The 21,796-nt window shown below is 35.7% G+C and overlaps 1 protein-coding gene across 6 annotated transcripts in view; it reads left to right on the top strand.

Moving 5' to 3' along the window:
• RB1CC1 (RB1 inducible coiled-coil 1) overlaps nucleotides 1-10,419 on the top strand; it is a 93,158-nt gene extending 82,739 nt beyond the window's left edge. For 3 of the 6 annotated variants that reach the window (XM_035011143.1, XM_035011146.1, XM_035011145.1), the window contains 4 exons: nucleotides 2,597-2,655; nucleotides 4,786-4,922; nucleotides 8,153-8,223; nucleotides 9,023-10,000. In XM_035011143.1, coding sequence (XP_034867034.1) covers nucleotides 2,597-2,655; nucleotides 4,786-4,922; nucleotides 8,153-8,223; nucleotides 9,023-9,100 — 345 coding nt within the window. In that variant the 3' untranslated portion in view covers nucleotides 9,101-10,000. Of the gene's footprint in view, nucleotides 1-2,596; nucleotides 2,656-4,785; nucleotides 4,923-8,152; nucleotides 8,224-9,022 lie in introns of all 6 variants that reach the window. The other 3 variants (XM_035011149.1, XM_035011148.1, XM_035011147.1) reach the window with 3 other exon arrangements.
• The last annotated feature ends 11,377 nt before the right edge of the window (nucleotides 10,420-21,796 follow it).

The following is a 21,796-nucleotide window of genomic DNA, read 5'->3' as shown; positions in this document are numbered from 1 at the left end:
AGATATGTATGGCTTGATTAATTTATTTCTGGTAGTTTCATTGGGCCATGTGGGTCATTAATGAATTGATTCTCAGAGTGATGACCTTGAGTCAGAGTTACTATCTGTGGCCATAGAGCTGACCAAGTGGACTGCCTTACTAATATAATGTTAAAATCAGTCAATAAAATCAAGGCAGTGTTTCTGATTAAAAAGCTATGATCACTTAGGATTCCATAATTACATGTATTTATAACATCAAGTTAGGATTCTTAAGTCAGTAACAAAGTTGGAGGTATTCTTCATAGGCCTTTTGAAAATTAACATGTTCACATGTAAGTGTGCATAATTAATACATGGTATCCCTTCCCGTTTTTTCTTTTCTTTTTTTTTTTTAACTTAAACTGTTTGACCTTGACACCTTACATGAGACACTATATGGTCTTCTGAATTAATATTGGCTCTAATCTAACCTTTGAACTTAACCAATTACTTGAACAGTTATACAGTTGATCTTACATGCTTTAATAAAGCAATTACTTCATTTTTCAAGTTCTAATAATTGTAATTTACAAAAAAAATAGACATAATCTAAGGCCTGTGTTCAATACTTTTGAAAAGTTTTAAGGTACTGATTAGAATTGAGCTTTTTAAAATTTGTGTCTTATAGGGAAACATCTGCTTTCTTTCATATGCCTTTCTTCCCCAACTTGAACAGCATAAATTACATCTTAATTCTACAGTCATCAGTCATATAGTCAGTTAGTCTGTAGTCATTCCAGTCAATCATTAATTTATCACCAAGATAATCTTAAGGCTATTTGCTATTTTCATAAGTAGAGCAAACTTGTTCAAAAAGACTGAGAAGAGTTGCCTATCCCAGACATCATTCAGTATGCTATTTTATGCGGTATTTCCAATAGAATATAAGCTGTGTTTGGCAAGGATTATAGTCAATTTTGCCTGTGTTCTTAGCACCTGGAATAGTAACTGGTACACGGTTGATGCTTGGGAAGTGTTTATGAATGAAAGATTTTTGCCCTTCAGATCCAAAGAGTACCCCACTCCCACCCAAAGAGGTGTCTCAATGTAAAGCATACTTTCATATCAATTTACAACTGTTTTCACACAGTGTTTTCTTAAATCTAAGCCCTTGTTTATAATAAATATCTGAAAAACTTAAGCTTTTTTAAAAATCAAAATAAAATTGAATATGGTCTGGAAAATGGATAGTCAAACTTGTCTTCACTGGCAGCATATAGACCATTTGGATGATTCTGATAATAAGTTGCTACACTTCTGGGCCTTTCTATTCACTATTTGTTGTTGTTCATTTTACTTTGTTTCCAAATGCTAATGAGACCCTGCATCATTCCAGATAATGTTTAGAGGGCAATGGAACAAATTCTGAGCATCAGAATTAGAGCGCTGTGAATTGTGTAAGACTTGAATCACAGACCTGTACCTCTGAAACAAATAATACATTACATGTTAAAAAAAAGAAAAAAGATAGTAAGAAGGGAGAAATGAAGGAGGGTGGAAATCGGTGGGGGAGACGAACCATGAGAGACTATGGACTCTGAGAAAAAAACTGAGGGTTCTAGAGGGGAGGAGGGTGGAGGGATGGGTTAGCCTGGTGATGGGTATTAAAGAGGGCACGTACTGAATGGAGCACTGGGTGTTATATGCAAACAGTGAATCATGGAACACTACATCAAAAGCTAATGATGTAATGTGTGGTGATTAACATAATAAAATTTTTAAAAAGAGACTTATTAAACAAAGAGAAATCCATTAACTGTCCTTGATTTGTACAACTGTGTAATGGACCCACTCTGCTTGGGAAGTATAGGCATCCTCACCCTCCTTTCTGGCCCCAAGACCATGGGACATAAGTCCCGTGTATCATGTGATGGTGTAAATAATGGATTAAAGCCTGTTGGAAGAGCAAGCAGTCCCAGCTGAGCTAAGGCAACACTACATCACCTAGCGTGTCCCATTCTATTGTGCTCATCAGGAGAGGAAATGGATGACAATCACACCTGTCATTATTTAGCACTTGCAGAGAATAGTGGGTTTTTAAACTGAAGTTCTCAGAAGTTGCCTTGGAGGTAAGTGAGGGACTTTACCAACTCTCAGAACTTTATTCTCCCACCCCCATTTTAACCAGAGGAGTATTGTATTTGTTTTTTGTAGTTAGATATTGGACCTTGGAATAAGATTTTCCTGAAGAGTTTTTGGTTTGTTCGTTTACCAAAAGGAAAGATTTGAAACTGATGTGTTAGAATTGGCAGATGCTTCCCCAAAACTTGTCAATCTCTACTCTGTGATATTTTTAATATTAACTATGTAATTATAAATAAAATATGATCCTATATTAAAGTTTTTAATGCAGGCAAATTTGATTAAGAAAATACCATAAGTAAAAATGTAGGTGAATTTGTCCACTGAAAATCATTGTTGAAGGAAAGCAGTTATATTAATAATGAACCTCATATTTGGATCCTTAAAAGCTGGGACACAGATGTGAATGTGTGTGACATCAAAAATTTTTGCAGCAGGGACCTAATAAATAAATGTGGTGCTTTAATTATATAAGCTTTATTCATTTTTTTAGATGTCTCAGAGCATGTCTTCGGTATCCTCAAGGCATTCTGAAAAGATAGCTATTAGAGAGTAAGTATTATATTTATATTTTCTGTTTTCCAGTGAAATAAATTTATTGATTTGGATAGTATTGAATTGTTAATGAAAATATTTTTCAGTGGCTATATTCCTTCAGATTCAGGTGCATTGAGCTGAGTGTTTTGTAACCATTGGTCATAAAAATTTTTTATTAAAAAGCATAGTTTTTCTAAATTATTATTCTTGGAAACATTAGGATTATATTTGAAGTCATTATTACAGCTTCATTTATCATTTATACACAAATATTCCTTTTGACTCTACTTCACTTTTCACCTCTTTTAAATCCCATTTATTACCTTAGCCTTTTACATTTTAGATTGGAGAGTCAGGAGATTTTTTAAGTTGCAGTGTTTCCTCATTTTTATTTTTCAGACTTCATTTTATTGATATACTACCAATTCACAATACACTATTTATCAGTTGAATAATTTCATAGACAGTCTTCTAGAACCACATTAGCCATAGTAATATATTGGGTTTTGGCATGGACTGTTTGAAAGGAGGGTCTCTGTAATAAAGTTTTCAAAAAGTGTTGTCAGTAGCATATAAACACTGGTCAGTCTTCTATACCTATCAGGACAGATAAAAAAATCAGCAAACTAGATATTTTTACAAGACCCTTTATTTTTGTCTGTAATAGGTCTGTCAACTAAATTTTCGGCTGTCAGACATCTGTGGTTTCTGACCTTCAACTTCTCATTAGAATTTTATCTTTTCTCAGTGATGTTAAAAAACTAGCTGGTATCTTCTTTTATATATCAGCTGTATGTCAGATCAAATCCAGTTTTTGGCATTTCAAAGATTAGAGTAAGATGAGCTTTTAAAAAAAAAAAAAAATTTTTTTTTTTTTAACTGCCTAGAGAGAGGCCCTTACCTTTTTGAAGGTGTTCTGGTATTTAGCCAAAACAGTACCTGCCACATCTTGTTAGGTAGGCATCAAGTATTTGTAGGATGAGCAATTAAGGAAAAAGCTGTTATCCTTTAATAACTTTCCCAGTGATTTTGATGATTTATCAGGTGCAGGGCCTACTAAACTAAATGATCTTGACAACTAAGAAATCTGAGATTAACTTTCTTTTTTAAGTTTTTTTATTTTAATTTCAGTACAGTTAACATGCAGTGTTACATTAGTTTAAAGTGTACAATATAGTGATTCTGCAGTTCCACGTGTTACTCAGTGCTCATTATGATAAATGTTACTCCTAATCTCCATCACCTATTTCACCCATCCCCACCACCCACCTCCCCTCTGGTAACCATCACTGCTCTTACTCAACATAGTACTGGAAGTCCTAGCCACAGCAGTCAGACAGTAAGAAGAAATAAAAGGCATCCAAATCGGCAAGGAAGAAGTAAAACTTCCACTATTTGCAGATGACATGATACTATGTAGAAAACACCAAAGGTTCCATCAAAGAACTACTAGAACTGATAAATTCAGTAAGGTCACAAGATTAACTTTCAAGGCCTATTCATATTTTGAACAACATTTCTAAAAATGATTCTGAAGACACAGAACCAATTAAAGCATATATGGGCAGTTGTACCCACTTTTTTCTTTCCTTGATCCTTTTTTTGGGCCTTCGCCCTAAAGCAGTAATTTTCATTGACTTGTTTAAAACTGATTAAGTACATGAACTGAGCACAATAGGTTTTTCTTTCAAATTGAAGAGCTCTATACCTGGAGACAGAAATAGTATGTAGTCTTTCTTTGCCACTGTGACTGCAAATAGTTCACTTGGAATTTGTTTCATGTTCTAAGATGGAAGATGAGGATGAATATCTTCTTCCTGTGATTGGTGACTATAATGGTGTTTTTCTCCCTCTCATCCAAGCATTTGTTTTGTTTCTTTTTTTTAAACAATAGATAGTATTGGAAATTTAAAAGTTTTGGTCTTTGACAGTCATGGGCATCATTCTTTGAACATCTGTGTATGACCAGCACACTCACTGGGAGCAGGGTAGAGTAAAAGAAAAAAAAAAAATCATGTTAATGTGAGTTTTAATAATGCATTGATATTTAAATATAGAGTTGAATATTGCAGAATATATACTTAAAGTTTTCATAAGAGGGTGGCAGTAACCATTGAGGACAATAAATTATATTCCTTTATTCAGTTTTCAGGTGGGAGATTTGGTACTCATCATCCTAGATGAGCGCCATGACAATTATGTGTTATTTACTGTTAGTCCAACCTTGTATTTTCTGCATTCGGAGTCTCTGCCTGCCCTGGATCTCAAACCAGGTGAGGGTGGTAAGTGTCACATCCATAACTAAGATAAAAACCTGGAGTACAGAGAATATATCAAAGATTTTTCTACCCTCTTGACTAATTAGAATTAAATCACTAAGAAGGAACTCTGCTTAATATGTTTTTTGTTTGTTTTTTATAAAATCTGCATTATACAGATTATTTTCCTGGATTCTGTGGAAAGTTCAAAATTAGAGTGTATTTAATGCACCTGGCTCAAGTATCTCATACCCTAGCAAAAGTAGAATTATATTGTCAGAATTCCCATATAAATGCAGCCTATTTAAGCTTAGTTTATACTCATTTGTTTACAAAGGCAATAAAGACTGTTTTTAGAAAAAATATTCTCTCCAACTGTAAAATGTCTTTTCTGTCCTATTTATCATCTTATGTTCCTACCTTGTTTTTTATTAAACTTATAAATATTTAGTTTTTTAAGGCTTTTTAAAAAAAGTTTTGTTAAAATTTACTAAATTACAGTGTCTATTGTAATTACTTTGATCTTTAAAGAATAGAAACCTTGGGATACTTAGCTTAAATAGAATTATTAAAATACAAGAATATATGTCCAGGGGCACCTAGGTGGCTCAGATGGTTAAGCGTCTGCCTTCAGCTCAGGTCATGATCCCAGGGTCCTGGGATTGAGCCCCACATTGGGCTCCTGGCTCAGGGGGAGCCTGCTTCTCCGTCTCCTTCTGCCTCTCCCCCTGCTCATGCTCTCTCTCTCTCTTTGTATCTCTGTGTTTCAAATGAATAAATAAAATGTTAAAAAAAAAAAAAAAGGAATATATGTCCATTTACATTGATGTTTCTGTTTGGAATGACTTAACCAACATGGGCAAATACCAACTCTTGACGTAGGCCAATGTCACATAGTCACTCCATCATGACTGTTGGTGATGGGTTATACAGAATGTCCATAGACTTGTATAGTTTTCATATAACCTTGAAAAATGAGAAGATAAGCTTACAGCTTACTGGTTTTCTGTCTTGAAAACAATGAACTTGGTTATTTTTTTGATTTGCTGTGGGTTTCTTTTTTCTCATTTCTTTAAACTTTTTATTTGAAAATGATTTTTAAATTTACCAAAGAGTTGCATAGTAAGTACAGTGCAAAAAAAAAAAAAAAAAAAAGACCCATACACCTTTACTCAGATTCACCTATTGTTAACATTTTGCCCCATTTGCCTTATTCTACATGTGTATGTCTAAATGTATAAATACATAAATATACACAAATATGTGCTTGTTTTTGTTGCCAGAACCATATGAGCCCAAGTTACATCATGGATCTTTATTTTTAAATATTTCAATATGCATTTCCCAAGAATAGAAGAGTTAGTGTTTAAATCTAGGAAACACTTGGGGCGCCTCGGTGGCTCAGTCAGTTGAATGTGCATCTGTTGGTTTCAGCTCAGGCCACGACTCCAAACTCAGAGGGAGTCTGCTTGAAGATTCTCTCCCTCCCCTCCCCCCACATGCACCCACTCTCTCTCTGTCTCTCTCTCTCAAATAAATCTTTAAAAACTTAAATAAAAATAAATCTAGGAAACACTGTATACTCTTAGAGGTTTACAATGTACATTACCATTTTAAAGGTTCTCACAGGTCTTGGAGAAAAGAACTTATTTAACAATCTTACTTTACGAAGGAACTCCACTCCAGCCTTCCCTCCCCTCCACCCTTTTTTTGAGAAATACAGAACTGAGGTTACCAATTGGGAATTATGCTTCCCTACCCCTGTGTCATTGCCCTGGAGATTATTAGGGTGTTTTTGTGCCCGTGACAGTGGGACTTACTACTCCTCAAACATAAAACTTAAGTGTTTAATTTTAATTTTCAGCAATCATGGATTGTCTGTGAAGTGCTGTATTACTCTTAAGAGTATTTTCCATATCCTGTGGTTTAGGGGCTTTTAATCTTTCTATCATGTGATATATCTACACATTTTTATTTCTGATAGTTCACTCATGATATCTTTTTTTTTATTATTTTTTTAAAGATTTTATTTATTGGGGTGCCTGGATGGTTCAGTCATTAAGCATCTGCCTTCGGCTCAGGTCATGATCCTGGGCTCCTGGGATCAAGCCCCACATTGGGCTCCCTGCTCAGCAGGAGGCCTGCTTCTCCCTCTCCCACTCCCCCTGCTTGTGTTCCCTCTCTCACTATGTCTCTGTCAAATAAATAAAATCTTTAAAAAAAAAAAAAAGATTTTATTTTTGCAAGAGAGGGTGAGAGAGAGAGCACGAGTGTGGGGAGGGGCAGAGGGAGAAGCAGACTCCCCGCTGAGCAGGAAGCCCGATGTGGAACTTGATCCCAGGACCCTGGGATCGTGACCTGAGCCGAAGGCAGACGCTTAACCAGCTGAGCCACCCAGGCACCCCTCATGATATCTTTCATTTATATGTTGCCAAATTATGTTTACAGAATAAAAATCAGTTTTGTCTTCTCTTAGGAATCTCTCAAAGGCTTTAGCCTAACCAGATAATTTACTGGCCAAATACTTTCGAAATTGACTCTTTTAAAAACTTATCTTCTGATGAATTTAAAAATAGAATGAGTACTTTCCTTTTCTTAGTTTGTCACACTTTGGCTCTATGAGGACTAGTCTTTTCATCCTGTCTCCTCCCACATTTTCCATCTCCCCTTTACATAAGCGCTGCCTTTCCAGACTTTGGTTCTTAAGCCTTTAACTCTCGTTTTTTGTGCACTCACGATGTTAACACTGCCATTCCAGGCACTGTGGAGTACAGATGTGAGGCAGATGCAACTCCTGCCCTTGAGCACCTGGTGTTAAAAGCACCCACCCCCCAACCAAAGAAAAGGGTAGTGCTTTGCTTTGAACCTGGAAAAAAATTTTGTCTGAATAACTGTCTGCTTTCAGAAATGGACGTGGTCATCTTCATTAGCACTTCCAGTAGATGGCACTGTTGAGCTAATTTAGAATTCCTAGATTGTTCATGATTTGTACTTAGATTATTTGTATTTCTTGAACTCTATTCTGTGATTTGATTTACCATCTATATTTAATGAGTAAAGCCAAAATTACTGGCTGAAAAGTAAAATGAGTTCATTTTTGGTTTATAAATCATTTTGTATTTTAGTGATTTGTTTTAAAAGTCTTCACCTTCTTTCACTTTTGAAAACTTTACTAGTTTTGATTCTGGCAGTTTTGTTTTCATGGGTGATTATACCTGTACTTTTAAAAAGAAATTAACAATTTCATTCAACAGCTTCAGGTGCATCTAGAAGACCCTGGGTACTTGGAAAAGTAATGGAAAAGGAATACTGTCAAGCCAAAAAGGTGAAAAACTACATCAAATGATATAAACCTAGGAACTATCAAGAAGATTCAGATTCACATACTACACATAGAAATTGTTACTAGGGCAGTCGTTTGTCCTTTAGCTCATTTAATTAATACCTTGAATTTAATGAGTATGAGTATGAACCACAAATTTTATAAGTATTTGTTATTTATCTTTAGAGAGTAGATGTAGGTAGATTACCAACAATTCATCAGCCTATACATGAAAATAACTGCAAATTTCTGTTCTATAACTGTCAAGTTACTAGTGTTTTCTTGAGCAAAAAAAGAACACACAGCATAACTGATGATTAAATTACTGCTATTTGTAGTAGATTTTTTTTCTGATTTTCATATGCTACCCCCTTTGAAGAAAGATAATGCAAATAATTTGATGACTAAAAATGTACCTGACCATAATGTCAGCAGTGTCAGTGCTAGAGAATCAATGGAATCTAATGAGCATTTTTCCTGACTCACTGTAATTTGGGGCCCCTCTGCTCCAAAACACTAATGAAACTTAAACTGTGTATTGAGGGTTCTTTGATACTTAAAATCATGACATATGTCTCCCTTTGTACTATATTCTTGAGCAATTATTACTAGCTCTTTCTTCTATCAATATTAGTGGTTCAGTATACTCTCATGTGTAAGGGCTGGATTTTGTATAGTTTGATAAAGACTTCTCACCCATGCTTCTCGGCCCACAATACTCTAGCATTGAACTGTATGATAGGACAGTACCTTTGTGATTTGGTTTTAACCATTTAAGTGATTCTTTTTCTTCTCTTCTTAGGCACAAAACAGATTTAAAGTTCCTTTGGGGACAAAGTTTTACAGAGTGAAAGCTGTGTCGTGGAATAAGAAAGTATAACTTATGGAAGAAATTAAACATTCTGTGACATTTTTCTGATTTGTCCTACAGTGCTTATTCATCACTCCAAAAACAGCAGGCCATCTTTTTATACAAAAGTCACCGTGACAATATACTTCATTGGTGTATATCATTTACTTTTTAACTGGCTACGTTTTAGGAACAATAAATTCATCAAAACCCTTGGCTGAATTAAAATGGTTTTGTTTTTGTTTTTTTACCCAAATAACTAGAAATGTGGACCAAACTAGTTAATTTTCTCAAAGGGCATACCCTGCATTGTGGCTTATGGTTAGCCATATTAATTGCCTGTTACATATACATTAGCTTGGACTTAGATATTAAATGTTAGTTATTATTACCAGCATTTGTCCTTTTGTGAAGTCAATATCAGAAAACTTGCACTCTTAAACACATTCTTTATAAAATGTATAAATTCTTCAAAACTATTTAAAGAGGAGTGTTATTGCATGCAGATAATCATAACTTTGAGTTTGCCTCTGTAGATTACTAAAGCAAATTGTTTCATTTATTTTTTTAAATGCCCTTTGATGTTTCAAAACAAAAAGAAACTCTTAATTTGATTGGCTGATGTTAAGATCAGCCATAAACAGCAATCTTCAAAAGCACTTTCAACAGTGGTCACCTGGGTTCTAAAGGGAAGAGTCTGCTATTCACAGTTTCAAATGCAGCACTGGAACCTTCCCAGCCTCTTTATTACTTGGTTTAGAATAATCATATTGATGAAATCGTAATTCATGGTTTGATTTCAGAAAAAGCATATTCATTGTACCTTAACCATTTAGAGGTCATTTAAATAACAAAATATTGTATTGTAAAAGACATGTAGAATTTTAAAACAATAAAGATTTGAACCTGTAAATGTGTGTGCCTTTTAAAGAAGGATACATTTTTAATATATTTGAGTGATTGCTGGGAAGTATGAAGAAACTTGTTCTGTATCATATCAAAAGAGAAACATGTTTATTACAAAAATGTTCTTTAACTATATACTATGTAACAGGGTAAAACAGTGTTATGTAGAATAGAATTGTGTAAACTAGATATGTAGACAAATTGCTGTGGAGCAAAGGTATTTAAATGAGTTAGTTGAGTTGGATGAGGCTTGTTTCAGGTTTGTTGCTAGAGAACAATAATAAAATGATTCTTTTTCAGAAAATATTTAATTTCTTCTTAAAATAAGTTAAATATTTTTTTAAATATGTATATCTAATAGTACAGAAAATGGAATAAACACCATAGTGTATAGAAAACTGAATTTGACAACATATTAATGAATAAATGAACAAATGATTTCACATGTTTCTATTCAATCCTTCCATGACATCTCAATGCAAAAAATACCAAAGCATTAAACTACTTTATATACAGAATGGTTTTGTGAAGCAGATTTAGTTGGGTCTAAATGAATCTGCCAGATGGACCATTTTGACTTACTTGGTGCCCTTCACACATATAAATATGTGGTCGTTGTGCTGTGGAATCACAGTGGCCTGACACATGAAAGCCATCATCTCATTAATGCTCCTCTTTAATGTTGGATTTTATTGCTTACAGTTTTTCTTCTTTTTTATATCCATCCTATCAGTGTTCACATATCCCTTTATAAAGCACATGTAAAGAAAATGCAGTTTTGTTATTTAAAAATGAAACCTGGAAATCAAAACTCAGTTGAGTTCTTAATCTTCGTATGGTTACAGTCAATGTACTGTGCTTTGGGCAACTTGCATAAACTGAACCTGTTTTCTCATGTATAAAATGGTATAATAATAGGACCTACCTCCCAAGGTTATTTTGAAGGTTAAGTGATGAAAATTAATATAAAGTACTTTGAACAATTTCAAAAACAGATTAAATATTGAATAAAAGCTATTGTAAAGATTCTTTGCATAATCAAAACCTGTTAAATTCACTACTCAAACTCTGATAGAAATGTATCTTTATTCCAGGGATGAATGTTTAAATCACATTTTACTGCAAGTAAAATTAATCACACATGAAATGTGTGGATAATTTCTTTTTGCAAAGGTACCTCTGCATATGCTAAGAACAGAATGAGCAAAAATTATCTAAACCTTCACTTTTATTTTTTAAAATTATCATGGCATAAGACATGTACATGCTTTCAAAAAAATTAATACATCCCTAAGTCCCTGTCCTATTTCCCAGTTGTACCATCTAGAAGTAAAATTTTACTTTTTAATTTTAGCCTTTTTTAGTCTATATGCCAAATTATAAGACTACACTGCAATCAACTTGATAATTTGTTATCAGTTTACTTTCTTATATGAAATTTTAGTTATTAGAACTTTTTCTGCTCTTTCCAATAATTTACTGTGTAACTTTTCAACTAGCATTTACAATATCATGACTCTAAATACTGTTTGCTGAGCCATGTCCTGAACTATGATTACATTTCCTCCCTTGTACAGCCCATAGTCTATTTGAAGCTTTTCTGTTGTTTTTTCTTTTTGTGCTATTACTGTGTAATTGCCAGAGCCTTGATCTTTTTAAATGCTTCTTCATATTTGATCTCATCAAGTCACATTTCCCAGGAACATGCATTTTTTTTTTTTAAAGATTTTATTTATTTATTTGACAGAGAGAGACGCAGTGAGAGAGGGAACACAAGCAGGAGGAGTGGGAGAAGGAGACGCAGGCTTCCCGCTGAGCAGGGAACCCGATGCGGGGCTCGATCGCAGGACCCTGGGATCATGACCTGAGCTGAAGGCAGACGCTTAACAACTGAGCCACCCAGGTGCCCAAGGAACATGCATTTTGGAACCATCTCTCCCCATGCCTCATTATACACAGCTAAAATGAATCAATTGTCACTTTGAACATTTCTTGGAAACTTTTTTAGCCAGAAGCACACATTTGTTAGTTTTGCCATTTGTTTGGCTACCTCAAAATATGTCATCATCTTTCCAGCTTTCAGTAGCAGTTTCTCTACTTTTCCAACTTTCACAGACAGTTCCTTCACTGTTCCGGCCTCTGGTCAGGCAGTGCCAAACGTTAGGCTTTTGTTATGGCAGCACCTCAGTCTTGGTACCAATTTCTGTATCAAGTGTTTATTGTTGTGTAACTATTCATTCCAAAACACTTAGTTGCTCACATGGCTGCAGTCACCTGTTGACTCAACTTAGGCTGGATGATCATAATGCCTTCACTCAAGTGTCTAAAGGTTAGGGTTGTCCTCAGGGATACTTTGGTTCCTTATGTGGTCTCCATCATAATACCCTGGCTTTCTAAGTTACAATGTAGCATTCCTAAAAGAGAGGCAGCAAAAGTCTGAGGCTTGGAAGGCAAATTCTGTCGCTTGTCTTTTGGTCAAACTAACAGAACCAACTCAGATTCAAAGGAGTAGCAGGGTATAAAAATTGTTTTTTTAATACCATCACAAGGTGCAAAATAGCTATTGCCCTTTGATAGAAATAGTTACAGATATCCTTGAAATTTTTTTAAGAGTAGCATGTGATTTAATGATGTCTAAAGCCACAAAATTTGTTTAAAATAATTTCCATAAGTACATATGTTACTTAGTAATAAAAACTGGGAGCAGTTAAAAATGTTATTGTCCACTAATTGATAGCTTTTATATTAGTCATAGTCTCAGAATATAAACAAGCCATCTTTGGCCAATTTTAAAAATGCTTTGTATAATTTATAATATTTGTGAGTAAGATGGAAATTCTTTCAAACACTTCTGGTAATGAGACTCTACAGTCAGCTGTAAGCTATTTGGTTTACATACTTCTTAGGTGTCTCAGACTTGGAGACCATTTCGTTTCACCTGTTTCATTCCTACCTTAAAATAAATAAGGCTTACTAGCAATATCAGTCCTCATGTTAAAGGAAACAAGTGGCAAGCCTCGGTGTTACAAAATGCAAGATTAGTTCTCCATGTGCTCTCATCAAAGCAATTGTATGCTTCACATAAGAATATACCTAGCGATGCCTCTTTAGTGTCTGTGCCCCCATTAAAATACTGTGCCATTCAGCCATTTTAATGGATGTCGCCCATTTTACTTCCTTCAGAGCAGGTGCTAGGCCTGCTAGAGGGAGGAATCCCTCCATTCTCACTGAACTAACAGTATAATATGGACAATTCAGGAAATTCCAGCACTCTCAGGGGTTATTTTTACAAATGTTACATGTTGCTTCTGAAAGATGTTTTGTGGACCCTAATAGCAAAAATGCTTCTGACAGTCTAATTCCCAGTTGATGTTGTAATACTCCCTTCTTAGACTGATTTAGAAATGCCACCCGTTAATTCCTCCACTAGTCAGTAATACTACTCTGTGAATAGCTCATGTAGGTGTCACTTGTAATCTCTTTGGAATTCTGCTGTAACAGTGGATGTCTGCTTAACCAGTTCAAGCTTCTAACATCAACGTCTAGTTTCTTAAAAGAATGAGTTCTTAACTCCTACAAGTGTAAAGCCTGAACTGCCACGTACATACAACAAGTTGATCTCTTCATCCAACCTGCTTAGAAGTATGATTTCTGGAGCTGTCACCATCTGTGCAGGTATTAACTTTTAAAACAGGTTATACATGATCTAGTAGAAATGTATACTCTGCCCTTATGTTTTCATACCACGATATACATAAGTAGATCCAGTAACACATTTTAGCCTGTAGCATTGAAGAGTGCAAGAAAACATGAGTGAGCAACGTTTATAACTGTGGCCTATTTTGCATCCTGGAAATATTATCGGAGGATTCTTAACAGCACTAAAAGCAATTGGGCATAATTTAAAATATTTTGAGTTGCCTTACAAATAATACTGTCATTATCTGACAAGAGCATTCAAAAATTCTACAAGAATTCTGTCATCACTCTGATCCTGATTTCCGTAGGGATCTGGGATGCCGGACAACTCACCTTCCAACTTTGGTACCTGGTATTTCCCAAACTGCCTCCACATTGAACAATTGTGCACTCCATAAATCAGAGAGGCTTTTCAAAAAAGTTTTGATTTATTGAATAACTGCTATTTACCATTATCAATAGAGTATTCACAGTTAAGGTAATTGAAATCTCACACCACGAGCTAAGTGGTAATTCCTAGTTCATAACATTAAGAGGTGGGTGGGTACAGGCTTGTGGATGTAACTGGAATGTCAAGAAATCACTTTCACAGCACACCAATGTTGTCTTCTTGGGATTTGAATGACTTAAACCTGACACGCATGCCCATGCTGCTCTGTATTGTAAATATCTTCACTCAAACTGTTTTCCCATAAATAAATGAATCAGTAGTACTAAATTTTCCATGTCCTTGTATGAAGGCAGGCCATGTCACTCGGGTGTGATTCCAGTATAAACCAAAACCATTGTCACTTGTGACAGTAATATGGTTGCCAAGGGAATATAGTATACTAACAGATGAATTCTGTCTCTTGTTGGAAGCGGAATAATCAAAATGTAGCCCAGCGAGCCAGAAATTGGAGCAAGCTTTGGTTGTCAGGTGGCCATAGCAGTTCAGCTGTGAGAGTCTAAGGTGGGGACTTGCCTTCTCAATGCTACTCACCCTTCTCCCCCAGCTGCATTTCCTAGCTTCCCTTTCCCATCCCCTACAGTTAATGCTGCCTTTTTCAGTTGTTCAGGTGTTAGCTTTTTTTTAAAGTGTAATTAAGTTCTAGTCATGTCTCCGTGAGACTATAACCAAATCCTTGTTGTCTTGATTGGACTAATTGTTTTAAAATCTCAGCCACACATCCACAGCCGCTAGGACTATTTCTCCAGATGCCTATTGAATTATTTATTTAAACTTTTCTCATTTTACACAAGTTCTAGGGGATACCTGATTTCCCTCTGCATATGTTCTTTGTGGCGTTTATTAGAATAAGCCAACCTAGAATTGTAAATTCCCAGATTTTCATATAAATCTTGAAAATTCCAACAATTTAGACATACTAAAATACCTCCTCAATGCTCACTACCATATTATTTCTAATTGTTTTAATTACAGAGCTTGTAATTAAAAGGTTACGATTAGAATGAAGTTCAGAAAATCTCCATTAAATAATGTGTGACATCAAGATGATTCTGTGTATTCACATAGCAGTAAACTCCAAAAGTTTTACTTTGGTTAGAAGGGCCAAAGCAAAATGCCTCCTAATGCACTTGGGGCATTCCTTAAAAGGTGACAATTGTGAAATGGAAGACAACTAATATCAATGAATTCATTACCGTTACTTTGCACAGTATTTTCTCACAAGTTCTTTTCAAAGTTTTTGGGGAGCCCGTATACTCAAGGTTACTATAATAACAAAGTTGGATGTTACTGAAAGTGATGAGCGGTTGCTGTGGCCCTTTCTTGGAGAAAGCTCTACAAATTAACGTAAGAGACAGCACAAGGATAAAGTTTGTTAGCCACAAGGAGTGTGTTGACTACCTTCTGCAGGAAGCCTCTTACAACAGTATGAACTGCTAGTCTACTACAGGAAGTAGTCCACATTTTCAAAGATAATGCTCAAGAAACCAAGAGTTCAAAAGGTTGACCTTTATCACTCTATCTGAATCTAGCCTTTGTACTTGAAAGAAATACACCTTTGCTCCAAGGAAAAATTCTGAACCTTATCCCGTGGCGTGAACCGATAGGCCACAGGGATGCTGTGTCCTCTGAGGGCGCCATAAGCTGCCTGTCTCAGGTGCTTGCAGTCAGCTACTTTCTGTCCATGTTGGAATTTCAGGACTACGCCTTACCCAAGTTTATCTCTAGCCCCATATCATCAATATCCACAGCTGAACCTCAAAAATACATGACTTGAACACAGCCATCCTTATTCATTTGATAAGTCTTTTAAATGTAAGCATCTAAAGAACTTGTTTCCTCTGGAAAATTCCAATGTTTCAGGCAGATCCTGCTGCTTAGAACTGTAGGTATGATACAGTGTGACATTCTGACCAGGGGCAGAATGCTTCTAGTTGTTAAACCTCGGTTTGAATATGGACTCCAAAGTAAATTACTGGCTAACCTATGTAACTATTTTTTAGCCTCAATTTCCCTGTAGGAATTCCTGTTATCTGTAAGAAATAAACCTTACAGTTTGTTGTGATGATCACAATGAGAGAAAGTAAGTGAAAGTATTTTGCTTATTGAAAAGTACCATACAAATATTTATACATTCCTAGAAAGACTTTAAAAAGATTCTATGTGCTTTCAAAACACTAATTAGGGTTGCAGGATGGTAGTCTTCCTAGGTTTCTACATCAATGCTATTATTGGGGCACCTGGGTGTCTCAGTCGGTTAAGTGTCTGCCTTTGGCTCGGGTCATGATCTCATGGTCCTGGGATCGAGCCCCGCATAGGGCTCTCTGCTCAGCAGGGAGTCTGCTTCTCCCTCTCCCTCTGTGCTAGCTCTCTCTCTCTTCCTCGCTTTCTCTCTCTCTCTCAAATAAATAAATTCTTTTTTTAAAAATGCTATCATTATTCAGTGTTAAAAAAAAAAGGTGGGACGCCTGGGTGGCTCAGTCTGTTAAGTGTCTGCCTTCTGCTTGGGTCATGATCCCCGGGTCCAGGGATCGAGCCCCACATCGGGCTTCCTGCTCAGCGGAGAGCCTGCTTCTCCCTCTCCCTCTGCCTGCTGATCCCCCTGCTTGTGCTCTCTCTGTCAAATAAATAAATAAAATATTTTTTTTTTAAAAAAAGGGCATATAAGCCCACCCTAACCCCAGCCCACCACCAAAATCCCACAAAAGTTAAACCGTGGCACCTCAGACATAAGTAGCAGCTGACATCTATGATGGATTTAGGGATACAAAGAGGCACTAAAAACTCTCTCTGCTCTCTTCCCCCTATCTTTTCTTGGGATAAAGACTTTAACACAAGAACTTACAAATAAAAATTTTAATTCCCCATCCAAACTTAGGTGTAGCAGCACTTGGGGCACCTGGCTGGCTCAGTCGGTAGAGCTTGCGACTCTTGATGTCAGGGTTGTGAGTTCGAGCCCCACACTGGGTGTAGAGATTACCTAAAAATAAAACCTTGAAAAAAAGGAAATAAAAGGTGTAGCAGTACTTAAAAAATTACTTAATATCCATATTTTGTACATTAAAATAATTTTAGAATATATATTTCTAGAAAATTTTAGAAAACAACTTAAAACATTTTGATCCCTATTTTAGTTTGAATCATTCATTAGATACAGCCATTTTTGTTTTGACAATTCTGTTTTTCTCTAAATGAAGTATAATTTTCATGAAAAACATAACATATATGAAAAATTGTTTTTGACATAGGAATTAAAGATGTTAGAGAACTAATCATATTACACAATAAACGGATTAAAGTATAGGTCTAGATTTATTTTTTTCATTTCCAAACGAGAAGTTCATTAACCATCTTGAAATTTAAATGAGCCCTTTGGGACTGATAAAAAACTGCCTTTTAAATGTTTCTTACATAAGTTTACATGCTTCAAAATCATTGAACTGCTGAAGTGATAAGCTATATCACTTCTTTCACATATATATCCTCTAGCTCTATTTGGCTTATCTTCACAAACTAAGGTTTTGTAGAAGACCTCAGGCAACAAAGTCCTCCCTCTTTCAACTTGCACACTTTCAATGTGCAAACAAACTGCACATTGTTCACAGTGCAAATTAGCCAAAATCGGATTCCGTGGGACAACGACAACTAGTTCTAAGTTTTTTCTCTTAACAGAAACTTCCTTGCCTGAATGACTCAGGTAGCTGTCATTTATCAACAAGCTTTGGTGACATATGGGACCTCAGAAAAGCTCACCTAACATTTTGAGGAAGCACAAATGAATCTAGAGGGAGGAGAAAAGAGAAATCCACAATTTCAGAATTAAAGCTGCACATATTGCTGAAACTATTTTTAGGGGAGCCAGGTGCATTGTGAGATGGACTTAAGAAATTTTCATAAGATATTAAGTGTTCAGTGACCGAGGACTTACAGAGAATTGAATCTGGTATATTAGTTCCACTGGATGCATCAGAGAAACTGTGATCCGTACTTACATCAGGAGATTTTTTTTTTTTTTAGTTGTCAGTTTATGAAGAATATATGGAATTTCATTTCATAAAAATATGACGGCCAGAGTATATATAAATATTGCTTCTTGTACTTAATGTTTCCATTCACAAGCAAGAACTAAACATTTACCTTTCTAATTAAAAGATAATTTAAAATGTGCATTGCAATATGGAGATTGCATCAACATCTATACTCATTACTGTATTAAATGTCAACATTAAAGATAAACCAATGTAATATTTTCTTTACACATAATAGGAAAATTTAAAAATCTCAGATTATAGTTATTTCTCTGAGATCTTAAAACATTTGTAGACTATTTCTAGTAGGTGTTCATATATAGTCAGGCATATAGAAAATATGAATAGGAATATAGAAAATGAATTAATGCAAAAGAAAGGCTCCTTAACATTCATACAATTTTACGTTTTCTCTGAATATTGGGTTAAGGAACATAATTTTTTTTTTCTATTAGAAAAAGCAGACATAATGAAATTTATAGTAAAAAATGTCTGGGGTCACCATTGCCAGTGCATGTCCTGGAGCTCACTGCCATCTTTGTCCTTATAAAGGGATGGAAAGTAAGTCAGGGAAAAGAATCAAAAGAACTCTATGAAGGCAAAAGCATTCGTGTCCCAACCTAAAAATAGCGTGTTGGGAAATGACTATAGTCTCACAAATCCAGTCCTGGTTTCTGCTCACAGAATAAAATGGAAAAGAAAACAGAGTCCAGAAATAGATTCACATAGATGCAGTCACCTGATTTACCACAAAGGTACCACTGCAAATCAGTAGGGAAAGGATGGTCTTTTTAATAAAAGTTACCAGATGGAAAATGAAGTGAACCTTGACCTTGCCTGCATACTATGCACAAAATGTATTTGAAGCACAGAAAGTGTATTTGAAATGGATCATGAAATTAAATGTGGAAGACGTAATAATAAAACTCTTTGAAGAAAACAGAAAGATACCCATTCTTTCCCTGGGGAAAACAAAGAATTCTTAAATCGGACCCAAGAGAAGCCACTTAAAGATTGAAACCTTACATTTCACTGAAACCTAAGAGCCACGGTTCATCAAAGACCCCACTAATAGAGTAAAAAGGCAAGTCACAGACCGGAAGAAGATATTTGTGATACATACATCCAACAAAGTGTCACCAGCTAGGCCCCAAGACCTGACCTTTACTTCCCATATTCACTTTACTGCTTACATTCACAACCTTTGTCTTACATTTTTCTTTAAGCTCTTCTTTATGGCTTACCTATTAACTCAGGCAGATGAAACTCAAAACCACCCCTCAGGTGATAGTAATTGCCCTGATGAGACCTCCAGCCGGCCCAGACCACCCAGACAGGTTGAGCCCTGACTCTGGCCTGCACCACTGGACCATGGATGACCCCTGGCCGGATCGACAATTACCTTTACCTCATTATAATACTAAAATCTGTACAAAGAGGAGCCTCAGCCATATTTACATACATTGTATGTATAGGCATGTTTCCTTAAGGCATATGTGTGATCTTATGCCGGCCTCTGCATATGATGACAAGGCTTCCCTATCTAAACATTCATCCTCACCCGAAACAAAGGTACCCATTCACCATCTCTTGGAGAGTCATGGGTTTGGAAGTTATTCCCCATGATCTCCTTATTTGCTGCAAATAAAATTTACTTTGTGCAATAATTCCACCTGTGACTCATCAAGGAGGGAGAGCGAAGTCATGTTGGTTCAGTTACAAAAGGACTAGTATCTAGAATATATAAAGAACTACAAATCAATAGGAAAAAAGACAAAAACAAAAACAAAGAAACCAATTTTAAAAATGAGCAAAATACTTGGATTCTTCATTAAAGAGGAAAACCAAATGACCAATAAACTATTAATAAAGTGCTGAATGATTCCATTTATATGTAGTTCAAGAATAGACAAAATGAATAATGATGATAGAAGTTAATTTTGTAGAAGGGGGCATTGGGTGCTAGAAATAGTCTATACTTTCATCAGGGTGGGGTTAAGTGGGTATATCTATAATACATGTTTGTTTTATCTCACTAATTTTTTAAATAACTACAATGGTTGATTTATATATTTCTTACTACTTTGTCATATGTTGCTGTATGTATTTTTAGACCATATGGTTAAATGGATCTGTGTTCATAATCGCTACATCTTGATGTATTTTCCCTTTAGCTTCTATACAACATTCCTCTTTATTTTGTATCATTAAAAAACAAAATTCAATGGAGTAAATCCGAAGATCTAACTGGCTTTATCCAGTGATTCATGAATTGGGCAGTATCCCATCTAGCAAGTATAAAGGAGCTCAGAGGAGCTGTGCAAACTGGAAGACTTTTATGGGCAAAAACAGAGCAGGGCAAGGAAGTTACTAGCAAAAAAAAAAGAAAGGATTGTTTCAGGCAAGGTCACCTTCCTTTGGGGGAAGGGTTGGGGCCTATCATGCAGGTTACCTCCCTAGTGCTGATCAGGAAATCCCAGATGGACTGGTTAAAGTTCACATTCCAGCAGTTAAGTCTTGGTTTGCTGTCCTGGGGGCAAGTGACTCCATTTGGGGCCTTTTTATTTTATTTATTTTTAACAGTATGATACTTATAGCTTTAAAAAATATTTTTGTCTTTTTTTTTTTTTTTAAAGATTTTATTTATTTATTTGACAGAGAGAGACATAGCGAGAGAGGGAACACAAGCAGGGGGGAGTGGGAGAGGGAGAAGCAGGCTTCCCGCGGAGCAGGGAGCCCGATGCGGGACTTGATCCCAGGACCCTGGGATCATGACCTGAGCCGAAGGCAGACGCTTAACCGACTGAGCCACCCAGGCGCCCAAAAATATTTTTGTCTTATATTTAATTGCTACCCTTGCATTCTTTTAATCCACATTTGTGTCACATGTCATTTTTCCATCTCTTCATTTTCATCCTTGCATCTTAAGTGTCTCTTGTAAAAAATATATTGATGGATTTATTTAAAAACATCTAAAATTTTTTATTTTAGGACTTAAATTCTCTTTTTTGATATCAGCAGTATTTTACCTTGCTTCCTTTTTATTTCTACTTGTGTTAAACTTGTACATCTAGAAAAAGTCTTTCCGGTGATGATCTCTAATTTATTAAGACCCATATGTATGCTTCATTCCCCCATGTGTTGATAGCTTTATTTATTTATATTTACTTCTATTCATCTTTTCCCTAGATAAAGCCTTTCCCCTGAATAAACTCTTAGCAAGCTCCTACATCCTTTTGTTCTCTTGAAACTATCCATATTTTTTTTATTTATTTTTTTGACACTACCCATATTTTTTGTTCAGAGGTTTACTTCCACATTATTTGACAACCTATTTCCTAGAATTTCAAGGATTGAGTTGAGGCAAGAGAGCCAGTTTCATCATCTTTTCCAACCTGGAACTAAATCTCTAATTTTACATATAAGTGTAACCAAACTCATGGGGTTCATTGCTTGATGATGAGGGCGCAGAAGGCTAGCTTGAAGACAAAGCATAAGTTGACACCCTGCAACCTCCCCCTACCCCCATTCCTGGGTGGGACATGTGTGACATTCTTCCAGAATCTCCCTACTATCTTAATGTTAATGACTTGCCAGAGGGAAAAACAACCTTAGCTTGATATAGCCAGGCCTCCAGTATCCTGA

Source organism: Mirounga leonina, unplaced genomic scaffold (assembly GCF_011800145.1).
Source record: "Mirounga leonina isolate KUSES-001 unplaced genomic scaffold, KU_Mleo_1.0 Mir_165, whole genome shotgun sequence".
NCBI classification, from domain to species: Eukaryota; Metazoa; Chordata; class Mammalia; order Carnivora; family Phocidae; genus Mirounga; species Mirounga leonina.
The sequence above is the reverse complement of the archived record's forward strand: the minus strand, read 5'-3'. Positions and strand labels throughout refer to the sequence as shown.